The sequence below is a fragment of the Lagenorhynchus albirostris genome, chromosome 7 (genome assembly GCF_949774975.1).
Source record: "Lagenorhynchus albirostris chromosome 7, mLagAlb1.1, whole genome shotgun sequence".
NCBI lineage: Eukaryota > Metazoa > Chordata > Mammalia > Artiodactyla > Delphinidae > Lagenorhynchus > Lagenorhynchus albirostris.
Window position 1 is genome coordinate 32,027,834 of NC_083101.1, and position 12,250 is coordinate 32,040,083.

The window sequence follows — 12,250 nt, forward strand, 5'->3', positions numbered from 1 at the left end:
AATAAAATATGAACCAAACTGAAATGTTAGTAGTCTATATTTGGGGGAATGATTTAAATAACTGTAAAGAATAATCAGTTTTTAAACCCAATATTTAAAGACCCTGAAGACAGTAAGTTGTCTTAGGACTTAAATTGTTTTATGCTGATTATAACTGTTTTATGTGTTCATTAAAACAGGTTGGATAGGACTGCTGCTTGGCAACTGTTTTTTAGCTGTGTTTGAATTTTTGTATGTATTTCCAAGTAATAAAACTATATTTATAAAATATTTCTATATTTGAGACTTTTTACTAATTCAATTTGTCATAAATAATGAACATTCAGAATCCAGATGACCAGAGTCGCAAGATTTTCCAGTTTTAAAGTTATTTTTTAGATTATTTAATAGTACATGACTCAGAATGGGAAGCTATATGAATCCATGTGCAGATAACTCAAACCTAGCCTTTAGCTGAAGCGTCAAAGGTCCCTCTTGCACAGCACACTGGGGAAGGGCTGGCCTGCCCTTAGAGAATAGGTTTTGGAGTCACTGGAAGAGGAAAAGTGCAGCTTACAAATTGCTTCTCTAAAATGCTCCCTTTATTCCCTCTCCCCTACCTTGCCTAGTAAATTCCTTCTGTCCATCCTTCAATGCCCAGGGTGAATTATCACCACTTGTGGTCCCACAGCCCTTTATTTATCTGTTTTAGAATACCCAGTCTAATAGAAAATTGGAAGTATATGTATCCCTTTTCCTTATCACCATGTGAATGCTCTGGAAGCAGGAACTGCTCCATCTTTGTATTTCCAGCAACCTAGAGCACTGTGAGTGATTAATAAGTCTCTGATGGAAAAAAAAAAAAGCCAAATTACATAATAAATGAACAAATGAATAAGGGACAAGAAAGCATCACCATAACTGGAATGGACTCGGTCATCTGTGAATGCCAATTATCTGATATCTAGTCACATTTAATCCTATACCCTAAATTGATTATGGGGTCTTAAGAGTTTTAGTCTAGAATAGATTAAAATCTTACACCAACCCAGAGATGCATAACTTTCAGAATGACACTGGAGTGCTCTTTTGGGCACTGCAGAGTCCTGCAGAAGTGCTGGAAACTTTCCCATGAACACTACACATTTTCTGTGAGGCAGATTTGACCCCTAGCTTAGTCACTCAGCCTCGTGGAAGGACAGACTACAGTGAGTTGACAGAATACCACATGTGGTTTACAAAACACGATACATTTACCATTCGGCAAGCATTAATCTACTGTTGCCAGGCTAAGGATACAACAGTGAACAAGACTGCCCCTACTGTCAGAGAGCTCAAAGTTGAGCGAAGGAGCAAAATAGACGGGTAAAAAGATGATTATAATAGAATGTTGTAGGTGCCGTGCTGTGAGTTAACCACAGGCGCCTGGAGGTGTGTGTGCAGCTGGGGGGTCAAGGGAGCCTTCCCACAAGAAGTGGTTTTCTTGCATAGGAATAGAAAGAGCTATACTTTCCTAAATTTCTCCCCTCCAGGAGAATTACATTAATAGAGGCTATTTTTATTCTCTATTAGTATCTTACTTTAATAGCAAAGTATTGCTAGGCCTTGCTGTCCTGTTGTTTCTTTCCCAACTCGGCCACTCAGCTAAAAGATCACATACTTGCCCATCTGTGCTGTCTCTCATGTGTTTTACTTACTGGGATGAATGCCAGGGAGGAAGCTGTATGCCCACTCTCATGATGCCGTGTGTAAACTTGCCTAGGGAAGATCAGATCAGTCTTGGAAGCCTGATACTATGATTGTTTTCTTGCCCTAACCATTGCCCAAGCAGAGGAATAGAGCAGGGCATCCCTGGCTATGCACATAGGGAAAAAAACAAGGCCTCTCTTCTGATTTATCAGTTCTGCATAATTCTTTGCCTTCATAATGAGCATGGCTTTCTGATTTAAAATACTGTTGAATAGTCCACTTAAAAATTTTCTAGGATTAGAAGGTAAAGTCCCTGCTCTCTGGCTTCTGGAATGCAACTTTATCCCTTAAATAGGCTTTTGCCCAAGCTCAGTGTTCTGGCACCTTCTGTTTCCTGGTTCCTCGAAGGTTGCTGGTAGTACTTCAGGATCACATCTACAAGTTCCCACGCACCTTAGGATGTTTTTTTTTTTTCTCTGAGCCTAGAAACTATAAATTATTTTAAAACATAGATGCTTTTTTTTTTGGTAACCCCACACTTATTTCCACTTCCTGTGTAACTAGGGTGACCGTGTAATTTTTTTCATCCAAACCAGGACATCTGAGAGTGAAAGGGAGCATTAAGTAATAATTTGACCAGGACAAGAGATGTAAATCAAGACTGTCCCAGACAAGATGGGATGTATCATCACCCTGTTCCTAACCAGATCTTATACATTTTTATGTTTGGGTAGCATTCTTAATAGAGATAAAAAAGATTTACTTTCCACCAAGCATCTGTCACCATTATACCACCATCTTAATAACTAAGCCTATTAAAAAATTTAAGAATACTTGCTATTTTTTTTATCAAGTCTTCACTCATTTTAGGTGTCTCCCTAACACTATTCTTGTAGGTACATAATTTTTCATTAATGTGCCTTTTGTTTAAACTTTGGGGAAAAATAATAGTAATAGTTAACAACAGTAACAGCAGCAACTAACATTTGTACAGTTACTATGAGCCAGGCTCCATTTAGGCACTTAACATGTATAACTTTTTAAATCTTCATGACTACCCTGTAAGATGGGTAAGGTACCAATGGGGAGGGGGATACAAGGAGGGGAACACTAAGGAAGCCCTGAGTTGTTGGCCCCCATCCTCACCCAAATAAGAGGCAGCAATCTGTTATGAAAAATAAAACCTAGAGAGGAAAGAAAGGGAAATAACACCTATGGACTAATTCTATGGAGAATTAGTAAGTGACGAGCACTTTATTCCTTTTCATTCCTATTAACACACTGAGAGGCTGTTTGGTGGAATAAGTACATGAATCTGAGTATTAGAAAACTTGGTTCAAATCCTGTCAAATGCCTACCTCTTAACTTGAACCTTGCCCTTGCCTAATTCCAATCTATTTGCCTGAGAAACCATTTAAATTCCTGCCACTATTCTGTTTCAATACTAGACCATCAGATTATAAAGCCTTCTTGGGTCCCTAATAATTCTGAGCCCACTAATCTTATGGTAAGACAGAAAATAACACAATTTTCCCACATCATTTCTTCAGTGATTCATATCCTCTCTCTTCCAAGTCATGACTTTTAATTGGAAAAAGAGATTGAAATGTCTTTACCTCCAAATTCTGAAATTTTCAATTCATGACTTCCAAGTCTTAGAGATGTTATCCAGATTTCTTCTTTTGCTTCATTCATTCCTATGTTAATATACAAAAGTGAGGACTGAGCAAAGGTTTGATACGTCTTAGAAAGCTTTTTAACATTTCAGTACGTATCCCTGAAAACAGCAGAACACACATGCCATGACCTTATCACTCACCATCATGGAGTCACTGATAGGGGTGTAGTTTCTTTTCCCCTTCTCATCACTGTACTTTGTGTTATAAAATACTCTAAGAAGCAGATGATAGGTCCCTTCCCTGTAAGAAGCTTACATTCTAGTTATGGAGATCACACTAGCACAAATGAAAGAATTTTATACCTATGAAGTTGTAAAACATTGCAGAATTAGCCCCAAGTGAAAATGGAAGCCACTGAATTGCAGTTGTCAAGAAATATTCATAGAGAGATGGAAAACTGGACCATGAAGGTCTTGGACACTAAAAGGCAAAAGTAAATTTCATGACTATTTTCTCAGTGGGTTTTCAATAAATATTTATGGAATGAATAACAGGATAGGAAGAAAGCAGGCATTCAATGTCAAGCAGGGGATCTTACAGCAGAGGCAAGAAAGCACAAATCATTTCTTACATGTGGGAAAGAAAAGCAAATATGCCAAATATACCAAGAGTCCAGGCAAATGTGAGGTTTATTACTAACTTCCCTGGCAACGAAGGCAAAAGGAAGAACTCAGAGGCTTATAACAGACTTGACACAAAGCAATACATTAATCCCTTTAAACAAAGAATTATTATATACAAAAATATATACATATTAAATACATATACACATACACGTATGAAAACTACCATAGCCTGTATTTTCATCTAACCAGCTTCATCATTCCCATTCCTTTGTTTTCTCTAAGCACACTAAAACATGAATATTCGTTCATGTTTTGAACCCTCTGTACGAGCAATTCCTTTACCACTTGAAAGCTCACAAACCTGGTCTTCAGTCAGGCAGATTCTTCTTTATAGAGTACTGTTCAAATACCACCTGTTCCACAAAGCCTTCCCGTCTTTTCCAGGCAGAAAGAGTCACTCCATTCTCTGTGTCCTCATATTACTTTGCTCTTCTTTTAGGGTACTTACCATGTTTTACTGTGATTTACTTGCTTTGAGTATCTGAATTCATTAGCCTGAATGGTTTACATGGGTAGATCCTACAGGTCTAATATTTTTCTACGTATGGCACTGACACTCAACATACAACAGGCATTCAGTTAAACGTTTGTTGAATGAATTTATTGCATGTTTCCTCATATAAGCACCACTCAGCAACATAAAAAGCGAATTCAGTAAGCTTTACATAATTTGTAGAAATTCTCACCATTGGGCCTTTTTTTGTGCTGAACCTTGCTAACACCAAGGGTTTTAACAATAAAATGGAAAACATCTTTAGGGGGTTAATTAAAGAACTCTTGGTAAACATCTTTTTTAGTGATTAACCTTAATAAAAGACAATCTCAAGTACTTGAGAAATGTATGGATAACATGTATGTATGTACTTGAGTAATTTCCTCAAATATTTATTAGTCAAGTTTCTCACAGGAGCTGGACAATGGTCCATTCAAGTCTGGAGTATCTATGCTGCTAAATTAAAATCTTCATGCTTTGGCTATCCAATGTACAGGTGACAAGACTGACATTGTTTTGGAGGTTAAGAAATTGAATGTAATTTCCTCTGAGGGGACAAAAGATTTCTTCTCCTTAGGAAACAACTTCTAGACTTGTTCAAGAGCTTAAACAAAACTCAGCTGACTAGTTTTGTAAAATGTAGTATTACAGAAATTGCTTTAGTCTGGAAAAAAACATAAACATAGTTTATTACCAGTTTGTACCTTCACCATAGAAAAAGCTTAAAATCATTCTTACGGAATTTCTGATTTTCAGTGGCATTGTCAGATGGTTGAGTAGTGAATATGAAGAGACAAAGCTGGGGCCAGTATGTGGAAGGCTGAACTTTATCAGGTATTCAACAGGATCTGCTGAAAATATTTCAGCAGAAAAATGAAAGACAGTTCTTGGGGCAATGATGTGGGGAATGGCCTAAAGTTGGGGAAGATGAGGTAGGGGATGTGAGGTAATAAAGTCTTTTACTAGAGTGATGGTTATGAATATATTTAAGAAATGAACGCAACTAATATTCAAACAATTAACAAGACCCAGTAAGAGGCTAGATATAAAGAATGGAGGCTCCCTGGCTAGAATGGGAGAAAGGAGCCACGCTTGAGTAAAAGTGACAAAGCCACAAGTAAAACTCTGATCTCCTGATTCCCCATCCAATTCTCTTTCCACTATAGCTGTTGACTGATTTGGAATGTTAAAGCTGGTCTGAAAGACCACAGGCTTCAGCGGGCAACCTGATATGGTGTAACAAACTCAGTTAAATTACTTTGTGGATTTTTTTTTCTTAGACCATGGCTATAATTCTAGCTTTTGTGCTAACTAGCTTTAATCTTGGGCAAATCATTTGCCTTTGACACCTTTTACATTTCTATATGAATTTATTTCTGTTGTTAATATTGCACAGACGTTTTTCTTGTCTCCCACAATAAGTAATTCCTTTGAGGGCAGGAATATGGACTCTATGTGGATCTTCTACCACTGATTGTTTACAATACCCAAGACGTGTCTCTGTGAAATGGTGTCAAATTAATGAATATAAATAGTTGAGAACATCTTGTTAGAAACAACATGAAATGTTAATCAAAACACAAACAGAACCTGAACTGTTCATATTAATTTAGGCTAGGGGGAAGCCTCCCTACTTTTTATTAGGCCTCTGACTACTTAAAAAGAGTCTCTAGCACTCATAAGTACCTGATAGCCACTGCCATGTTATACTTTATTATGAGAAGAAAATGTCCCATTTCACAGGAGAACCATTTCCCCATGCTTTTCTTCATCCTTCCTCCCAAAGATGTCATGTGGCAGCAACGAAGGGCAAGGGGGACCCTGAAAATGACTTTTCTAAGTTAACACAAAGAATGGCTTGGTTTGGCTTCTGTGACTTTCACTGGAGAAAAATGTTGTACATTTCATGTACAGCTTCTTGTGATTGATAGACAACGCCAGTATTCAGTCCTTACTCCTGTGCAAACTACTTTAGGGCACTTACGGGCAGGCAGGCAGCCCACAGAGGAAGGTTTTTGGATTCGCAGAACTCTCCCTATACAGCACGCGGCTTCAGTATAACCTGAAAGTTCTTGCTCCGGGAACTCTGGCCAGCACACCCCTTTTCTGGGGCTTCTTAGGTTATTGGCTCCAGCTTAGGTGGGTAGGAGAGCTAAATCAGCAGAAGAAAAGCAAAACTGAGGAAGGAAGAGAGAAGAGGTCATAAGGACAAGGGAGCATAGTCTGTGACTGATAAACACTGAGATGGCTTTTTTATGTGATTTGTAAAATGTCTTTAGAGGCAATTCCAAAAGAAGAGTTTCAAAAATATTCTAAGTAATACTAGCATCACTACAGTAAGTGCATGGCCTCCCAAGGGTACCATTTTAAGGGATAATCATTTGATTCTATGGGTTATGATTGTTTTAAAAAATATTAAAGTTTATTTTAAAATTCAATATAAAAAGCACTGCTTAAGTGATGGCTATGACTCACAAATATAAGGAAATCTGTAGGATGTGTGGGTGGGATGGAAACACTATTAATTTTATAGTCTAAGGACCAAATTCAGCACTACGTACTTCTGCGTTGGCCACCATTAAAAACTTCGAGGCTGCTGGCCATTTGGTGAGGAAACAGAAGATTTTAAGAAAAGTGCAAATGAATGGCATGTGTAATTTCAAAGCAAGCCTGCCTTACAGAATATATGGGTGTTTGGGTGAAGCAGAGTGAATAGCCCATCTCAATTTTAATACACAGAAGCAACACAGTATGAGAGTAACAAAAGTTTTTGTAGTTCAACAGACCTAGTTTACATCCTGGCTTCACCCATTTGTAGTTGAATAACCCTCTGCAAATTATTTACCTCCTCTGAGACCCAGTTTCCCTACCTGTAAAATGCCTAGTGAAGTGCCTGGCAAACAGAAAATACTCCATAAATATCAGTTCCTCTATAAGGGTGTTTGTTTTTTTTTTTCCAAACTAAGGGTCAAAAAACCCTTTGGTAGATTATGAAATCAATTTAGTAGGTTACAACTAGAATATTTAAAAAACTGAAACAATAAAAAACATCAGAGTACACTATACATAATGGCAAGTATTGTTCCATAATGCACATGCTGAGTTTTGATATAAATGCAGTTTTTACTGTGGATTACAACCAAAAAGTTTCAAAGTCTCTGCTCTACAGAGAAATTCTCAGATTATTATATTAAAAAGGTTTTAGGAATGCTGCCTTTATCCAAATGAGACCCTGTAAATTTTAAGAACTTGAAGTGTTCCTTACCTTCTGACTTGTTGCAATAAAAATAAGACATGAATCATAGAGAAGATAAATTTAATCTGATACTGTAGGGCATTAAATTCTATTTTAAGATTGGTTTCTGTGTTATATTGACTAATTTATACTTCTAAACACTTTATAGTTTATAGGTATATCATTTATAGTTGTTTAAGCACATCTAGAATTTCTACAAAAAGTTGGCTATTAGGTTCTATTATGGGGAAATTAGATACAATTTCTAAATAATTTTAAATTATAAAACTTTTTAAAAGGATTGTAACTTGCCTAAGCATGAAGACTGTTAGAGTAATATTCAAATCCTGATGAGTAGTAAAAATCAAAGGCCTATATGAGCATATACCACAGTGATGTCGCACACTGGCTCAGTAAAAAGGAGAGCTCCCAAAACAAACTGTGAGGGTCAATAACAGGCCTCTTTTCTCCTTCACGTCTTGAGGTAAAACCAGCCTGACAGTATAATGAGTCCCTACTGCTGTTAAGACGGTGAGCTAGTCAATTTTAGGTTGGCAGAATAAGAATTTTAGGTTGGCTGAAGGGTAGAATATTAGAAATTACAGAATTCAACAATACTGCTGAATCTTGATATAACTGTATCTTAAATTTATAATTTTAGCTGACCAGGCCAGATTGGCTATTATTAGAACCCATGGGACTGAAGTTTAGGAATCTTGTTTTAAATTAGCACCCTGGGCAATTCCGATCCTCATTCTGGTTTGAATGCCCTGTGTTAAAGGGACAGCAAGGATCAGAAAATATAGAAAGAAGGAGTCCAAAAGTATTTATCCCAACGTTACAGGTTGGGATAAAGATCACATATCAAATGCTGGATCAGAATCTGACACTTACTCAAAGTACTTGCCTTCTTGGTATTATATTAAAGATATGAGTCAGCAGGTAGCAATACTTGATGTTTTCCAGTTATTTAAGAACAATGAGAAATGGTGGGTTGCCTCATTGGAATTCACTGGTGAGAAGCAAAAAGTATGAAAGAGAAAGGTCTCTTTAGATTAGATACAGAAGTAAAAGGTAGCAATCAATAAAAGTTATTAAGAGTAAACTCAGCAAGAGAGAAGTGATAAACCATTCAACTACTCGATGAATCCATTTGGCTCCTGAGAAGAGAGTTCACATCTTCTGTGGTGTAGGTGCCCTTTCCTCTGTCCTCAGAAAATAAAGAATAAGGCAAAAGGTGGTTCCTTCCTATTTCAAATCAGTTGAGGGTACAGGATGAGGCTGCCTATATAATCTTAAGTTCTTTTTTTCTAAATTTAAAACTTTTCTGCTATTTGAGATAGACAGTGGGTTGGGCTGAGCCATGCTTGCTGTCAATGTCAAGTGTTGAGATTAGCACCACAAATCCTCCACCAGGACTGAGTTTTGGCATCAAGCTTTGTCCATCATCAACCTTGAATGTGAGAAAAGGCAAGCATGAATGCCATTCTTGGGAAGAAACAGCAGCTGTGCAAAATGAAGGAATCACAGGAGATAGCAAAGCCTGGGGAAAAGGATGGTAGCAATAGAAGTGAGGTAGAAAGCTAGTTCTTAGCTCCTCCAAGTGCCAGCTTAAGAGACTTAGGGTCAAACACTCCCTGCACGGCAAGTACATGAGCCCCCTGAAATTGTAAGATGCCCCAGGAAATGATCTGGTGTTCCCCCCTTGCTTATTTTTTTAGCTCAAAGTCTAACAGTGCTGGAAGTATTTGGAAATCGACACCTCCTCTTTCTCTCACTTTCTTTTTTACCTAGAGGTTACAGTAGAGGATGAACAAAGATGGCAGCCAATACCAAAAAAAAAAACAAACAAAACAAAAACAACAACAAAAAAAACCAAACATTTGTTATAAAGCAGAAACTGACACATCATTGTAAAGCAATTATACTCTAATAAAGATGTTAAAAAAAAAACAGATTATGAGAGAAGTCTGCATTACACATGGGTAGAATTCACCCCATAAGTCAAAGAACTTTTCAAAATTACAAGGGAGGGAAGGTAGAGGGGACTAGATATTTGAGGTGTTAAGAGACAGGCTGACAGAGCAAGCTTAGTGACTGGCTTTGTAAGTCTACCACTTGAGACTCTGTGTTCTTTATTTACAGAGAGGCAGAAAAAAGAGTTCAGAGCAGAAGCCAGGGTCATAAATTAAGATATCTGAAAGAGAACTTGGGCCTCTCTTTCCATTTTCTTACACTATTTGTTTCCTTCACTTGAAAATATTGTTAGACCAAATTGCAATAGGGCTCACCAAATGGACTCCGTTATGCAGTTTACTCATGCACCTTGCTAGGTCCTGATTTCCCTATTTGATATAAAAAGCTGCTGAACTTCTATTCTTTTCTCTGCTAAAATGCCTAAAAAAACTATATTTAGGAGATAAAGAAGCATATTTACAATATGCTTAGCCTTTGGAGTCTCCAAGTCAGGGTTATGGAAGAAACTATTCTGAAAACTATCCTTCCATAACCCAACATGTTCACACATCACAAATCCTTATCAAAGTTATGGTTGGGTTTTCACATTTCCAGGCAAAAAATCTGCTCCCTGGCAGTCCTTAAACTTTACCTGACAAACACTGCACACCCTCAGTCCAGGCTCCTCAATCTCTAACATCCCCATTAACACCCCAGTAAACAACAAAATATATCCACTTATCACAGTTCAATCCCACTTGAGCATCTGTAGCCACTATTTTGATATAATCATGTTCCAAAAGCTGACTGAGTGTCCAACAGCAGCAAAGGATAGACATGTTGGCGCCAGTAATACTGAAGTTTGGTTTTTAACTGCATTTTTTGTCAGTTTGGCTGGGAAGATTTGGACAGCTGGAAGTGAGCTTCTCCATCATTTTCTGTTTCTTTCTTTGTAACAATTTTCCACCTGTGAAGCCCAACACCCCACCACCAAGTGCAGCTGCAATTCCTGCCACTTTGAAGCCTGCAAGGAGGCCAATCGGACCCCCCACCACTCCTCCGATGAGTGCACCTGCCACAGGCAGAGCTGCCAGCTTGTATTTTGCAGCCTGTAAAAAAAAAAAAAAAAAAAAAAATTCAATTTAGAAATTGAGTTGAGAATATCTCCCTGTGGTGATGTGCATTTTCCTCTCATTACTCCTGGCAATGCCTCTTTAACTCGTGGTACATAATTAACCTTAGAGATCGTTCTGGGGTCAGGGGAGGGGAGAAAATATTCCACAGGTACTACAATTGCTCCAGATCTCAGAACTTAAGAGAAATGAGCTACAAAGAGTAGACTGCTATAAATTGATTTTACTTACAAAACAATCAATCCACTAACTATCTAGCTGGCTTATTTAAACAGTTTCAGCAGCCACAGATACTCCCAAAGCTTTTAAATTGCAGAGATTATTTCGTGCGAATACCTGGGGTTAAAAGCAACATTCTATGGGAAACAAATGGACCCACTCCATGTGTGCTGTCACACCCTTACAATTTTGCCCCTATTGGATTCTGGAAACCCTCTCTATGCCTCTCCCTGAACTCCTGCAAATATCCCCTTGTAACACCAAATGCCTTAAAGTAGGGCTTCAGTTTATTCTCTTTGAAAAAATTTCTCTCCCAACAGAATGAATCTTAGAGCAGAATATTACAAGAGCCATTGATTTCTCGCACTACCTATGTGTCATTTCTTCCTTATTTTCTTAATTGCTGGTTCCCTCAACATTAAAGAGAGCAGATCAATTGGGTTAATACTAGGGATTCCTGAGAGCCAGAGTACCATTGATTTGTCAGCAGGAGCAGAATCTTACCTTCCCCAAGTTTTTGGTTCCCTCTTCAACGTTCACAGCAGCACTGTTGACATGGTCTTCAACGCTGTCAATCTTCTCCTGCTGAGACTAGATGCAAAGGAATTATGAGTGAGCGTCCCTGCTGGGGAGCAGCAGTCAGCCAATACACACTATTTTAATTCCTGTAATCAGAGCCCTGGGTACTGCAGCCTTGCAGTCTTAATAGCATCTGATAAACGATGTCGAAAGTAAAATTCACTCATATGAAAAAAAGAGGGTAACTTAATTATTAGATGAGGGTGGCACCTTTATAGGAAAAAGCATCTCACACTAAAATTCAATCAAACATACAAACATATTATTCTCCAAATGAATCTACTTTCCAGGAGGAAAAATATCTAAATAAGCATTTACGTGTCATGTTGGGTTTTACAGAAAAAAACAAAAACAAAATCAAACCAAAAAGCCTTTTCTAACTTACCTTCTTTGAAGCTTCAGTTTAAAACAGGCAAACTTCCTTAGGAGTTAAATGCCCTTGATCCAATAAACACAAATTATTATATTTTAGGAATAAGAATATAATATGGCTTGATCTGCCATGAAATTGTTCCACCTGTGATATGCACTAGGGAGTAGTAAATGAATTTACTGTCCCATGTTTTATTTTTGGCCCATGTTTTACACCTGTACACTTTAATACATTTTAAAATCGTGACAAGTTAAAATGTTTCAGATCCAACATATTAATAAAGCATTCT

At 37.7% G+C, this 12,250-nt stretch overlaps 1 protein-coding gene across 8 annotated transcripts in view; it reads right to left on the reverse strand.

Moving 5' to 3' along the window:
- Positions 1-4,559: 4,559 nt before the first annotated feature.
- Positions 4,560-12,250, reverse strand: part of STX17 (syntaxin 17) — an 85,020-nt gene continuing 77,329 nt past the window's right edge. For 6 of the 8 annotated variants that reach the window (XM_060154741.1, XM_060154742.1, XM_060154743.1 and 3 more), the window contains exons 7-8: positions 11,514-11,600; positions 4,560-10,766 (exon numbers count right to left, since the gene is read on the reverse strand). In XM_060154741.1, coding sequence (XP_060010724.1) covers positions 10,527-10,766; positions 11,514-11,600 — 327 coding nt within the window. In that variant the 3' untranslated portion in view covers positions 4,560-10,526. The remainder of the gene's footprint in view (positions 10,767-11,513; positions 11,601-12,250) is intronic. The other 2 variants (XM_060154748.1, XM_060154747.1) reach the window with 2 other exon arrangements.